The 15,109-nt window shown below is 29.4% G+C and overlaps 2 protein-coding genes and 1 non-coding gene across 4 annotated transcripts; all 3 read right to left on the bottom strand.

Annotated features, from left to right (window-relative positions):
• Positions 1-1,939: 1,939 nt before the first annotated feature.
• Positions 1,940-6,293, bottom strand: LOC126676187 (uncharacterized). Its single transcript, XM_050370341.2, has 3 exons — positions 5,914-6,293; positions 5,692-5,813; positions 1,940-2,230 (listed from the first exon to the last, which is right to left on the bottom strand). The coding sequence occupies exons 1-3, from the start codon at positions 6,194-6,196 to the stop codon at positions 2,066-2,068; spliced, it is 570 nt and encodes a 189-aa protein (XP_050226298.1). The 5' UTR covers positions 6,197-6,293; the 3' UTR covers positions 1,940-2,065.
• A 1,639-nt stretch (positions 6,294-7,932) lies between these two features.
• Positions 7,933-10,428, bottom strand: LOC126676149 (uncharacterized). Of its 2 annotated transcripts, XM_050370291.2 has the most exons (3): positions 10,138-10,428; positions 8,923-9,216; positions 7,933-8,814 (listed from the first exon to the last, which is right to left on the bottom strand). In XM_050370291.2, the coding sequence occupies exons 2-3, from the start codon at positions 9,208-9,210 to the stop codon at positions 8,119-8,121; spliced, it is 984 nt and encodes a 327-aa protein (XP_050226248.1). In that variant the 5' UTR covers positions 9,211-9,216; positions 10,138-10,428; the 3' UTR covers positions 7,933-8,118. The 2 variants fall into 2 exon arrangements, with proteins under 2 accessions (XP_050226248.1, XP_050226247.1); XM_050370290.2 differs by lacking the exon at positions 10,138-10,428 and having other exon boundaries at positions 8,923-9,541.
• A 3,054-nt stretch (positions 10,429-13,482) lies between these two features.
• Positions 13,483-13,566, bottom strand: LOC126679614 (small nucleolar RNA Z196/R39/R59 family). Its single transcript, XR_007640905.1, has one exon. It is a non-coding gene; the product is annotated as a small nucleolar RNA Z196/R39/R59 family (small nucleolar RNA).
• Positions 13,567-15,109: the final 1,543 nt, after the last annotated feature.

Raw genomic sequence — 15,109 nt, 5'->3', positions numbered from 1 at the left:
TCAACCAATAAAAAAATATTAGTGAAGTCGAAGTTCTTTGATTAAGAACTATCAGACCATCTCCAAGGGGAGTCATCAAAATGGGAATTGATGACTCCCCATCTCCAAGGGAGTCACCAAAATGCATTTTGGTGACTCCCTCACACTCTCTTTCATCAAAAATGGTGAAGGAATTTTTCCTTCACCATTTCACTTTTTGAATATAATAATGTGGTTGATTTACGTTTTAGTACATATAATTTGTTTGTAGTTGTATTTAATTAATTACTTACTTTTTAAATAATTTAACGAGACAATGATATAAATATATTACATGAATAATTTTATAAAACAATAACATAAAAATCTTACATGAATAATTTTATGAGACAATTAAGAAAATATTACATAATTAATTTTATGAGACAATAATATAAAAACATTAAATAAATAATTTTACGAGACAATAATATAAAAACATTACATAGAAAAAAATTGTACTGTTTTTACATTGAATGTATTTATCTTGTCATTATGAGGATTGATTTATGTTTTCGTTAATTTTAGTTTTTATGTTGTGTTAATTTAAATAAATTAATGTAATGTTTATTTTAGTCTTTTTATTATGTTAATTTAAATAAATTAATGTAATGTTCATTTTAAATAATTTTAATATAAATTAAATGTTATAAGATATTCATAATTAAAAAAATTAATAGCAATTTATTTTTTTAGATATAAATAATACTATAATTCGGATGAATATGAGCATAAATAAGTTTGTGGGTGTAATTGGTAAAAAGTGTATAAAATGTTAAGAATTAAAAATGATTATTTTATTAAAAAGTAAAAAAGTATGTTTTTTGGTGAAGAATTTGGTGATGACCATTGGAGTAAATTTGGTGAAAATTCACCAAATTGAAAAATGGTGAGGGAAAAATGGTAACTCCCCTTGGAGATGCCCTCAAACATAAAAAAAATGTAAAAGTTGAGAGGCGGTTATCATTCCCCGCTCTTTGTTATCAAGAGAAGAAATGGATAGTGTGCAACATCACTTTACTTGTAAAGAATGTTTAGAAGACCTTGAAGAACTACTAAGAGAGCCTCCAAATAGAAATAAAGGAGGTTCAAATGTTAGTATAGTATGAAATTTTATATCGCAGCAAGAATGAGAAAGTTTCCAAAAATAACAAGTCGCCTCATAAAATTGTCACTGATTGTTCGAACCAATGATTGTTCGAAAGTTGCTCACTCGAGACATTTTCAAATAACTAATTATTCCATCCATGTTTATCACCCGTAAGTTATTCACAAGCACATCTGCTTGCAATATCATCGGGATGAAAGGTTTCATCAGTTGATGGTCGAATATCCAGTTATCACTCTAGACATTAATCTCCTTCACATTGCACACTCTTCAACACAAACCCTTGCAAAGGATCTCCTGCGAGGCTCGGATGCTACGCCAATGCCATACATAAGTTAGCCTATATCCTATACCCGCCTTGAAAAGAATAATTTTGGCCTGCAAAGTCTCTCCCTACTAATTCAGTGCAATTTTTGTATCTGACTAATTATTCCTCCACCAGAAGTTGCTAATCACAAAAATTGGCTCAAATTATTTACACCATTCATTTTTTCAATATTAATGAATTATTAAAATTAAAATTTATTACTTATAATAAAAAATCACTACTTTTTTTTTATTCTAATAGAATATTTCTTAATAGGTAAATAAATATTTTAATTTTATACTTAATTAAGAAACAACTATAAAATTTTAAATTACATGATCAATTAATAGTAATAAATTAGTAAGAACTATTAAGTAAAAGAACATATCCCTCACCCATACTTCTGTATAACATAAGTGTATTTTCTAAATTATTATACTAAAGGAAAGTATAGCTAAGCATAAGTGGTGTAAGAATAGAATGAACTTTCCTAATCATGCAGTCCCTTCTAAATTCAAAATTTAATTTCACATAGAAAGTAATGAGATAAAAATTGTTTATAATGAAAACAATCTCATTGAAAAAAGAGAAGCATCCAAACACAGCATTAAACCTTAGAAATGAGAAAAGAACTATGCCATGGATTTTTTCTTATCTTGCTCAAGCTGCTGAAGCTCGGCCAATCTTTGTGCCCAAGCTCTATCCCTTGCCACTGCAGCCATCTTCCGTTCTACTCTCTTCACTAGTTTCTTCTTCTTTGCTTCCTGCATCTCAACTTTCCGCTTCTTTGCCTCTACCTGTTCAATTTCAAAACAATTGAATCAGCTATTCCCTTTTAGAATCCTCTAGAAATTATAACAAAGTTCATTCTGTTTGAACTATGGACACGTTCAGTGATTTTTGCTAGAGTTATTCACTTTAAAGATCATTTAAAGAAGGCCTAATTACTTAAAAACCACCCACCTTATAACTTTTTTTCATTTATACCATGACCTAAGAAAATTTTCAATTGTACCCTATTTTCGATTTTTATGTTTCATCTCTACCCTAATGAGTTGAATTGACCTATTTTCTTTTGAAAAAGAGTTCAAATTAGTCCTTCATTTTTAACCTATATTCTAATAAAACGTTAATGTTAATCATTTATATATCTTGTTTTCAATATTTTCATCTTTAATAATTAAATTATTAAAAAATTTAATTTTGGGGTACAAATGAAACATAAAAATTGAAAATAGGGTACAATTGAAAATTTTCCTAGGTCATGGTATAAATGAAAAAAAGTTATAAGGTGGGTGGTTTTTAAGTAATTAGGCCTTTAAAGAATTGTATAGCAAACTGATTTGAGTTACATAATTTGTTCAACAGTTAATACCGAAACTTAAATTAGGTATTATATCATTGTACTCACCTGCTTACGAATCATGCCTACTAAGAACTAGGGGCGTGCATTCAGTTCAAACCGAACCAAAATTTTGATCTTTTCAAAATCTACAACTAATTTTTAAGAATTTATAATATTTCAAATTCAACTGAACCAAACTAGTAAGTTTGGTTGGCTTTTTGGTCCAGTTTGTGCTAAAAGTGAACTATTTTTTTTTTTACTTTTAAATTCAAACCAAACCAAAAAAAATCAAAAATTTATAATGCCAAGCCACAAAAAGCCATTGATTTGGTTAGATTATTAAGTTTGATTTAATTTGTACGCCTCTACTAAGAACAACACACAATAAAGATCAATTCAAAGGCACATCTTTATAGTTCAATTTTTTCTTAAACTAAATCAATACTGCTCACCGCTATTTTTCTAGAACCATATTATAGGCTCAAAACAAAGAAACACAACATGAAGAGAACGCAATCGAGGATGCCACAGAAACAAAAAGACTAAGAGAGAATGCAAATTTGTTCTTCTGTGTGGTATGTTGAAGATACGACTAAATAAATAAAGTCCTTTTGCTTAAGTAGCCACTTGCCAGTAACATTACTTAATTTCCAATGCTGTCATTTGTCATGCAGACCAAATACAAAAGTAATTCATTCAGCATTCATCGCTTATAGTATAGAACTCTAGAAAGATCTTTTTTGTGAGAGTTGCCTCTTTATGATCTATACCTCTAATACAAGCATTCAGCAAAACGGGACAATTGTACATGGACACAATGAGACAGTGTTATTTTAAGGTTTCTTATGTTAAATATGAATTTCGTGTCCGAAAAGCCAAGTTTCAAACACAATTTTTGAAACAGGAAACGGTTATTTGAATGAATGTCCCTGCTACTTAGCTCACTAATGTGAACGATTTGGGCCTCCGGGACAGCATGTTAGAAGGTTTACAATTAATGATACAAAAACTTGGCATTAAACATCCTCTATTTTCATGATTCATTTTATCAAACATCTTTATGCATGAAAATTCAAATAAAGTGCACATTCTTATTTGCTCAGAGATCATGCACGCATTGGTCATAGCAGAATTCTCACTGAAGTTAACACTCTTTATACATGATAAGCTGTTATGCTAATGCTTAAAAGATTTCCTGTCAGCTTTCGAAAAGAATGAGCAATTTCTGTACGATTTTCCTATATATGAACTTTTGCCAGGACTTGAAAAATGAGATGGATGTAGGAAATGTATAAGCAAATAACATGGACCATAATCAATATGTACCTACAGATGGAGCAGAATATAATACTAAACGTGGAAAGCTCTATCTTGAGTTTCAAATTTAAGCCTTTATAGCAGATAAGGACACAAATTAATGGAGAACTTCTCAAACGACAAAAAGGAAAGCTGGTGTGCTACTAAACCATACAGACTACTCGTTCTATCATTCATTCAAATTCTCACCAAAAAGGAAAAAGGGGAGAAGAACAGAGCCAAAAGTAGGCCTTATGCCACTATCCATACATTATTCTTGTCAGAATAGTCTGCTTTTGCATTCATGTTTGTAAGAGATGGCTTATATGATGTGATCCTGATTGGCAAGCTGAAAAGTGTCATGAACTGATTCCATTACATTTATGGGCAGATTTGACCGTTGTAAAATCAAGAATTTTTTTAGCAAGCATAGAAATTCAGAATGATAATGAAATCTTCTTATGATTTAACATTTTACATCTTAATCTTTCCATATAAAGCTATATCACACCAGTCTAATGTGACTGGGTTGCTCAAAGTCAGATTCTAAGCAAAAGTACAAAATCAAATCTAGTCAATCTTGTAAGATCAATCTATATCACCTCTCAATTAGCCCATGAATTCAGGAAAACAAAACTCCAACTATTTACTATGTATTTTGACAATTTTTATTACTAATTTAGTGTTTTATTTTCTTTACATAAAGAGGCGTGATATTACAATATAATAAATATTTGGTCGAAATTTTTTTTAGCTCTTTATAAGTATTTCAGAGCTTACCGAAGAATTATTTTTTTGTGGCATCCACCCATATATCTTATCACCAACCAAATCACACTAGATTTGTGTAATATAGATCAATAAAGTCACAAGAACATCTTTTTCTTAATTAGAACTTCTATGCTTTCCAAAATATCCATAAATTTACAACAGTCAAATCTGTCAATTAATATAATGGAATCAGCTCATGATCACTTTAGCTTGCCAACCAGAGTCGCATCACTATGTTAAGACTAGCTACTAACTGGAATTTAACTTCATATGTACGAGGATAAGTTTCCCAAAAATAGGAGCTGATTTATTTCCCATGTTGATGAATCAGACATTCAACAGAAAGAATAGAAACAGTGAAGAGAATCAGAATGATTAAGACTTTGTCATTCAATAGAAGGTCAAAAACTGAGCTGCATAATGCATTGTCCCTCGAGGTTCCAAAAAATTATTTGATCAGTTTGAAGCTAACAATCTTCATTCTGTTATAGAATCAGAAGCCAAATCCTAATCCATAATTTTCTTTTGAGAAACACATCTATCTTTCACAAAGTTTTCTAATACTAGGATTTGAAATACGCAATTGACATTTGACAGCATAATGCAATACAAAGTAATCAACAAACACAATATTCACTCTATCAGTGCCCAATCCAACTTCATAAATTCTCACATTAGCTTCCATTTTAGTCAAACATTGAACATTAAATTACTACAAATTCAACTATACACTAAAATCACTCAATAATACGACTCCACACAGACTACACCCTATCATTTTTTACACAATTTGAAAACCCTAAATCACTCAATCAGAGAAACCAAAATAAAAACGATAAACGATACCTTTATAAAAGCTCGATGAAGCTTGATGCGCTTCTTCTCATTCCTTTGCTTGACACTGCCTTTATTCGGATTACTTGGCTGAATTGGTTCGCCAGGAGCATGTTTTACCCAAGCATATGGTCCTGCAGGCCATTCTCAGTTCAATTAGCCCTTTACGATAACCTAGTAACACATTTTTCAATCATTTTATGATAAAAGAGGTTTAAAAGATTAATATATTACCAGGAGGTTTCAGGCTTGATCGTTTACGACGAGATTTATCAATCTGCGGTCTTCTCTTTGGAAAGCGAGTGTCGGTTAAGCTGTTAAATTGGTTTGACTCGGAGAAAATGCTGAAACGGCGGCTCAGCTGATTTGGAAATGAGCCTCCGCCTCCGCCGCGGCAGACGAGAGCGAACCGATTGTAATCTAGCTTTGGAGAGGGGAAAAACGATGTCGTTGAGGTGGGAGATATTAGGGCTTTTGAAATTGAACCAGCTATATTTCTTAGAGCTGCAATTCTCATTGTTTCCTAACGATACGGAAATCTGAGAAGTAATCTGCACTGTGAGAGTCGAAGAGTGTGTCTGTTCACGTTGATTATTCTTTCTTTACAAAATAATTCATTTTCAGGTTCCTAAAGTATATCATTTCAAAAAAAAAAAAGTATATTATTTTTTATTATTTGATCCTTGCATTAAATTATATCTTTTTCAAGTCATTTACCTTTTTTTTGAGAGGACAAGTCATTTACCTTACCTTAGTAAAAATGCCTTTTCAAATCCCTGATCGATAAAGTTGATATTTTATTACAATTAAAATAACTCACATTATTAGTATATTTTCCTTTTTTATCATATGTAATAATTCTTTTTATATAAAATACTATTTTTAAATGTTTGGATTGGTTTGGTAACGTTTTTAAACGTTTGGCTTAAATCGCTAAAAAGTTGAAACGTTTGGATTTATTTCGTGATGTTTGTAAACTTTTGGCTTAAATCGTTAAAAAGGTGAAACGTTTGGTTTTGTTTCGTCACGTTTAGCTTAAATCGCTAAAAAGGTGAAACGTTTGGATTTGTTTCGTAACGTTTGTAAACGTTTTGCTTAAATCGCTAAAAAGGTGAAACGTTTGGATTTGTTTCATCACGTTTGTAAACGTTTAACTTAAATCGCTAAAAACGTTTATATTTCTATTTCTATGACGTTTAACTTAATTTTAATATATTATAAATTAATTCTATGTACATGTAACATATTTATAGTTTAATACATTTTAAATTTTTGACGTATATAAAATTATATTTTCAATTAATATATATCATAAGCGTTAATATAGCTAATTTTTTTTATGCTTGTTTTAAGAATATATAAACAATTAAAGTATAAATTATTATATTTGTTTTATTTAGTGTGTATGCTTTTTGATTTTAGTAAATTTAGACAACCAACATGTAATATTACAATTTTTAGGTTTAGTAGTTAAGTAAATTAAAAAAATTACGAGTTATTGTAATTTTATTCAAAACTTTTAACTTCTGTAATAATACTCTATTTCAATATTTCGTTGCAATTTTAGCGATTGTTTTTTCAGTTAATTTAATTGTTTCAATTTTTAGTTGAATTTATAAATTAATTATGCAATTAGTAAAATCCATTTTTCAGAATTTTAAATTCTAACTTCTAATATTAAAAATCAAAATAACGTTAAAATCTAATTATATATTTTTAACTTTTTGACGATTGAAGGAAAAAAATTAAAGCTAAAAATGCTTAAACAAAACTCATAGGTAATGTATTGATGTGAAAACTTGAGAAAATTAATTGACTGAAAAACAATGGCTAAAATTGCAAGAAATGCTGAAATTAGACTATTTTTACAAAAAAAAAATTATAACAACCCGAAAAAGTTTAAATTTTATTTACCATTATACCTAATATTTAATATGTATATTCAAATTCTAGCACAAACACGCATACATACTTGACATTTAGCTAATAGTCTTGTCATGAGCAAAAAATTGGTTATTCGTTTAATTTGTATTTTTTTCATTTAAGTATGTAAGTTCAATTTTATTAATAGATTTTTTCAATTTAGTTAAGGCAAAGAACTTTCAAAATGAAATTAATCAATTTTTTTAAAATTCTGTATTTTTAATGTTATTTTTTATACTTTATTGATATAACCGATTAGTTCAATCAATTCAATTTTTGAATTTTACATTTTAATTGATTAAATTAATTTAATCAATTTGGTTAAAAAAGTAAAATAATTTAAATAGTTTTATTTTAATTGAAATCGGTTAGTTTTTAACCGTACATAAGGTTATGCTCGTCCCTAATCTTGTCGAAGTATTCCTGATAACATATTGGAAGAAGATATCTAAGAAATAGGCATTAACAGAATTCACAAGGCACAAATGACTGAACCATCTTCAATCCACACCGTTTTTATCGTTTTCTTTTTTCTAAAATTCGTGTTTTTTCAGCTTCAAAAAAAGCACGAACTTTAGAATCGCTGATAGTGTTCAAGTCATGCAGTAAAATTTTATTTTCTTCTTTATATTCTTTGAGAGCCAAAATTTTGCTTTGGACTTCAAATTGTTCTTGTCTGTCTGCACTTGTTTTCTTCAGCAGCTCGACAAGCTGTCGATTCTCTTCTTGAATGCTCTCGATAATAGCAGAAAGTTTTTCTTCAACTTTTTTGCTGAGCTCGGAATTTTTCATCCCAATTGATCGTTCTGATGAAGAAGCACCAGCGTCGTCATTATTTAAATTAACAGGAACTGAAGACAACTTTGGAGATGTCGGTATTTTCAACTCTGGCGTGGGATTAACTAACTCCACAGGGGCATAGTTCAAAATTGGTGTGGGATTAACTAATTCCACAGGGGCATAGTTCAAAATTGGCCTTGGATGAACTCGTTTTGAAGACAACTTTGGAGATGTTGGTATATTCAATTCTGATGAGGGATCAACCAACTCCACCGGGGCATAGTTCAAAATTGGCCTCGGATGAACTCGTTTTCTGGTAGACGCGTCACATTTAAGCTTTTCGAAATCTTTCAACATATTCCACACATGATCGAATTTGAAACCCCTTTTGTAATTACTATCTTGCATAAGTAATATTCTTGCTTGGTTTAACTACAAATGAATTTACGCATCAAGTTAAATTACAGAAAATTAAATGAAGAATGCTCGTAAGATATAAGTACGGAACTATAACAAATAACCAGAGATCAAAAAACTCACAATGTCTTGATCGGATGCACCACTTATATTCATATTTTTGACTTGTCTTATGCACCCATTTAATTTCCGAACAGCCCTCTCAATAACTTGCACTCGTGCTTGCAGCGATCTATCGCTACGAAGAGTTATATTTAGAGAAGTTGAATTGTTGTATTTCTCGGCCACGTGAGACCAAAAGCGATTTCCAGGCTGATGAACACCCATATTATGATCTTCACAAGCAGCCATATAAATTTGACATAAGAGGATGTCTTCCGCTGGAACGTAACTAGTAGTTCGACAAGTCATTCTGTTCTACAAGTCATAATGCAGTTTGCAATGAGTTGGTAGAACACTTGCAATTTACTAATTCAAAAGATAAGTAAATAATCTTTTTGGAATTTATCAATTATGTTAAACTTCTTTTAAATTTTCCATATATTGTATTTCTTTTTATTTTTTAGTTTAATATTCTTTACATAAAGGATTAATTTTGAAAAATAGCTTTTATGTTTTATATACCGAAAGCAAAACCCGCTTAGAATGGGATTTTAGTTTAGGAAAACTAAAATATGAGGGCAAAATACTAATTTCTTGAACTTCATAGTCCGACCTTACCTAGGTAGCGCGGACACTTCATTTAATTAACGTGCCTGTTTCAGAAACATTTCGAACATGAAACTTCACTTTCATAAACGTTTCGAACATGAAATTTCACTTTTATAAACGTTTCGAACACGAAACTTGAATTTTAAAAACGTTTGGGACACTTAATGTAACTTTATTTTTCACATAGAAATCTTTAAAATAAACAGTGTTTCCGGTGTCCGTGTCCGTGCTACCTAGCCGACCAAAACTCATCAGATAAAACAAATTAACCCTCTGATAAATATGTTTAATATAATTTTTTATTTTGTTAATTATATATAAATAGTAAATTTAATTTTTTAGTCCCATCAAAATAATCAAATTGTAATTATATAATACAATCATCGGAACCCAAATGCCAAAAGGTCACATCCCTCATTATCACACAAAAATAAACCATTTTAAAATCAGATCTACTGATTCACATACATTATACATATATATCTCGAATTCACAATTCGTTAGAAAGAATCAAACTAGGCAACAGAGAACCAAACAAAATAAACAAATATAGATAATAAAATATTTAAAACAGATCAAAATCGAACACAAATATTAAGAAAATGCAGATAGAGATGGAGATAGTACCAGAGGAAGGAGGGTAATGAACCGGCAGCTTACACGATTCAAACGATAATGGCGATAATTACAAAAATTGAGAATTTTATAGAGACAAATTTATCTCTATCATCAATTTTGGTCTGTTGAGGCAAGGATTTGAAAGTCAGTATCAAAGCCAAAAAAAATTACTAGAATTTAGCAATGGAATCATCAGAAAGGGAGTGAAAGAAAGAAAAAAGATAAATTTTCAGAAAGTAAAAAAAGGTAAAAATTGAACTAGGGCAGCTCTCTATGAGGAAGTATAACCCATTTCTTAGACTGGGCCGCGGGTCAGTTCGAAATATATTGAGATTTTTACACAAATACAAGGAACAATTAAAATAAGAGGAAATTAGGCCCAGTACCACCAAAAGCCTAATTATTCTCTCTTATACGGCCCGCTTATAATTGTTGCAAAAAAACGAAAACCATCTTCCCTCTTCTATATTTATGATATCTATTGTGAATTTTACTTTTTTTTCCCATTAAAACTGTTCAATTTATGCGATAATTTAGATCTCTTTGCATGTGGTTTTCATTTTGAATTTCTTATCTCTCTTTCTTCAACCGCTCCATTTTCTATCTTAAAAGGATTCGAAGGGATTCTTGCCCTTCTTCGGCGGCGCTGTTTCCTCCGCTTCTGTCGCGGCAGCTCCCGCTGTTTCTTCGCCATTTAACTTCAGATAAAAGAGCATAGGCTAAGGCTTTTTTTGGTATTGCCAGTGCCATTTGCGGGGAATACACTATCGGCGGTAAAGAAATGGTTTGTCTTGGAACAAATCCAGCTGAAAAGGAAACAATCTCAAATTTGAAATGGGTTTTAGTAGATTTAGCTGGTTGTTGTGGTGGTTGTTTTTGTGATGGGGTGATTCTTACTTTCTAATGGTTGTGGCGGTGACGGTGGCTGTTTTGATGATAGCTTTTTTTCCAACAGATGGAGCTGGGAATTAAAAATGTTGTACTTGGGTTAATAACATCTTCAATAGTTTTAGTCTTACATTGCAGTGATTTCATCTATCCGCTGATTGAAAATGACCATATATTTGAATTGCTTGAACCAGGTGGATGTGCACTGTCTGTTTATTGTTTGTCTACTTTGGGTTTGGGTTCTACTTTCATTTTGTGGATTTGTTCTCTTTTTTATTATGTAATCATTTTTCAGTGAGTACGAGCAAAGAAGAAAAGCCACTCTTTTTTATTATAATGATTACTATTATTATTATTATTGTGTTATCTATTGGTAACCATTTGATAACTATTTCATAAGTTTTTGGTTACCATTTATGAATTCATTTTACTTTTTAAATCTTTTTAATTTTTAATAATAATAATATTGATAAACTTTTAGGTAAACTATTAAAATATTTGATTTTGGATAAAATAAGTTTTATTGGTCAAATTTAGATATGAACGTGTTTTTATTATTTGTGGATTATTTATTTAGTTACCAATGGGTGACCATTTAGTAAATTATAGTAAATCTATTATCAAATTTATTGTGAAAGTATATATAACCTATTGGTATATCATTAGTAACTCTTTAATATGTCATTAGTAAGCTTAGTGTCCTGAAATTCAATTATCAATACATGCTCATCTTGGTTAAATCAGGATAAATTGCAATAAAAAGGTTACTAGAGGTTTACTAAATATTTACTAATAGATTATCCAATGGTTACTAAATTTCACGAATAAGTAATATAATATGTGTCATTATACTATTATTTCATATTTACTATTAAACTAATAAAAGTTTTTAAAAAAGTTTACTAATAGATTTTTTAACATTCACCAATAGTAAAATCAAATTGTGTAAGGATATTTTTACTATTTTTTAAATAAAATTTTAAGTATTTACTAACAAGTTATCAAGTGAAAACTAATATATATATCAAGATTCACCAATAATAACACTTTGTATCATTATACTATAAAAATATGTGTACTATTAAAATACCCAAGGTTTCCAAAAAAAGTTTACTAATAGGTTTCCTAATATTTACTGATAATAAAATAATTTAAATCTTGATAGTAATAATTTACATTTGTTAATAGGTTACTAAAAGTTTACTAAATGGTGACCAAATACTTGTATTGATAGGTCGCACTTTCAACTATTAGGTAACCCAAAAATAACCAATAAATATCCATAAAGTTTTCTAATAGATTTCTAAAAGTTAACCAATGAACTTTCTTAGTATATCGATAGTTAACTATTAGTAAACCGATTATTACATAATAATGAATTTTTTTGTATATCGATAGTAAATTGATGGTTAATTATTGGTAAACTATTAAAATACCGATATAAACTAATAATGAACTTTTTTATAAACCGATAGTTATTCCCTCCTTCCCAAATTGATAGGCAGTTTAGGACAAATACAAGTATTAAGAAATTTAGTAAACATATGCAAAATGAGTGATTCTATAAAAACATACCACACTTACCCCTATTTAATGCAGTGTTGATTTTGTTTGTTAGTGGATTTTTCTCTTTTTATTGTAATTTATTACAATTAATGAAGGCATATATGCCATTTAAACATTTAAGCAATAAATTACTGCCTATAATTTGGGACAAAAAATTCAAAATACTGCCTATTTATTTCGGACGAAGGGAGTAATTATTAGTAAACTATTGGTAAAACAATACTAAACTATTAGCAAACTATTAGTAAACCGATTATAAACTGCAAGTGGGTGCCATAAAACACTTGCAAGTATACAACGCACAATTAAACTAATTTTTTTAAGTAAATTAGTAATAAACGGGTAATTAACCGAAACTAAACCGATATTGTTGGAATTATTTTTCTATAATGACAATTGTATTTATTTAATCTAATTGGAATTGAAGTTGCTCTTGAATTTAAGGAGTTTTATTAATTAATTAATAATTGCTTACTTGAAGTTCGCTTGTCGAAATAAACCGAAAGTAAATCAAATTTTGCACATGTTTATAATACTGGTAGTAAGCCGTTAGTAAACCAATAGTACACTTATCTTCTAATGAACCGAGAGTAAAACTGATGTTGCATATATTTATAGTACTGAGTAAATTACTATTAAACTAGTAATAGACCTATCTTTTAGTAAACCGAAAAATAATCTAATTTTGTAACACATTCATCTAATGTGAAAAAATTTATATCACTGACAGTGAAACAAATTTTGCATATATTTATACTACTTTACTGTTAGTAAACCGATAGTAACTTTAAACTTATGCGATGAACACAATTAAAACCGGTGATAAACTAGTAGTACTAAACTGAAGCAAAAACATGTAAAATAACTGAAAAGAGTTAAAATAACACATTCATCAACATTTGCAATCTCAGCCGAAAGATGGTGATTAATTGTGTTCATTCACATTAAATCAAAACAAATTATTAGCTTGCATCACTGATTACAGTAAGAAAACTGACAGTCAACCTATATATTTCTACAAAACTAAAACTAAGTTCAATTTTAAAATAAAAAAGGAATATAAACAATACTATAATAGAGATCAGATGCTATATGTATCTTCATAGGTTGAAGACAAGTTTGGCCATGCATACTTTATATCAGTTTGTAACAAATATGCGAGAAAGACGAAATTGCATTAAGTAATTAGTTTAGTGCTTTGAAATAGAAGATCAACACTAAAATCACAAAAGCCAATTCTCTGTTTCTGATTTTATTATACCTAGAAAGCTTATATAGACAATGAAAGCCAAAGACCTGTTCAAAATTGAAGTTTGGAACCCAAATGGGAAATACAGAGTTGTTAGCACTAAACCTATTCCCAGAAGTCGCTGGATTAATCTCTTAATCGAGCAAGATTGCAGGGTCAATTACAAAACATATATAAATAAAAATCTATTGATTGAAGCATATAAACAAACAATTTGAAAGCAATAAGTTTTATATCTAAAATTAATAAAAAAAATCAATTACAAAACAGTTTATGACATATTAGCAAACAAAACCAAACAAGCAAGCAATCAACCACTTCAAGACATCGTCTCCGATCAAGTCGTCCAAAGAGGTATCCGTTCCAGAGGCGGGGAAAGAGCGGTAATGGTGACCCACTCCATCTGCGGTTCCCGAGTTCTCATCTTGGTTCAGGTCATTCTCGCATGTTTATTCATCGCCGACCTTTGAGTTTATTCGTCGCCTCCTATTAGGAATCTCAGGTCGCGTTATGATTCAGATTTTGCAACAATGAGTTACTAAGATGATATGGTTGAATCAAGCTCAATTTTTGAATTTTGGAAGATCAAAATGAATCTGTCAATTTGGAAATTGAGAGCCACGGTAAAACAAAAGCAGTGGTGATAGATTTAATGGCAAGTGAAGTAGTTTTTTTGGTTAAATGCATAAATCGTATTTTTTATAAATTAAAAATTTATGTTGCAACTTAAAACAGTCAATCCGTATTTTTTTAATACATCTGGTCAATCAGTATGTGTGAGATTATTTTACCATTTTAAGGGTATTTATCTAAAAATCTCTTAAAATAATATAAGTTCTTATTAAAATAAAAGTAATTTAAATTTAAAATAAATCGTGTAAACTCTAAGTCAATTGAATATAAATTCAAAGTGAACTAATGTAAAATAAATTTTGTAATAAATTGATTATAAAATTAAAATTAATTTATTCTAATCAAATTAATTTATTAATAATTTACACCATTAAAAATAACGAATAAAGTGACAAATGGACTAATAGTAACCTGAATTTAAGCTATCCAAGTTCTTGCTGAAATAAAAACTAATTTAAACTTAAAATAAATTTAAAGTAAATCGTGTTTACTCAATGTAAAGTTATTGTAAACTCAACGTAAAGTCCATACAACTTAATGTAAACTCAATGCAAACTCAAAATAAACTAATCTAAACTAAATTATTAGTGAACTGATATTATATTCAAAATTAGCTTATTATAATCAAATTAATTTAATAATAAT

This window comes from Mercurialis annua, linkage group LG4 (assembly GCF_937616625.2).
Source record: "Mercurialis annua linkage group LG4, ddMerAnnu1.2, whole genome shotgun sequence".
Classification (NCBI taxonomy): Eukaryota; Viridiplantae; Streptophyta; class Magnoliopsida; order Malpighiales; family Euphorbiaceae; genus Mercurialis; species Mercurialis annua.
The sequence above is the reverse complement of the archived record's forward strand: the minus strand, read 5'-3'. Positions and strand labels throughout refer to the sequence as shown.

What these genes read in the sequence shown, in the direction of transcription:
- LOC126676187 (XM_050370341.2), bottom strand. Translation starts at nt 6,196, where the DNA reads ATGAGAATTGCAGCTCTAAGAAATATAGCTGGTTCAATTTCAAAAGCC. An exon ending in ATCAAGCCTGAAACCTCCTG is followed by an intron (nt 5,814 to 5,913) that starts GTAATATATTAA and finishes AATGGCCTGCAG; the next exon opens with GACCATATGCTTGGGTAAAA. An exon ending in TTCATCGAGCTTTTATAAAG is followed by an intron (nt 2,231 to 5,691) that starts GTATCGTTTATC and finishes GAAATTGAACAG; the next exon opens with GTAGAGGCAAAGAAGCGGAA.
- LOC126676149 (XM_050370291.2), bottom strand. Translation starts at nt 9,210, where the DNA reads ATGACTTGTCGAACTACTAGTTACGTTCCAGCGGAAGACATCCTCTTA. An exon ending in GTGCATCCGATCAAGACATT is followed by an intron (nt 8,815 to 8,922) that starts GTGAGTTTTTTG and finishes ATTCATTTGTAG; the next exon opens with TTAAACCAAGCAAGAATATT.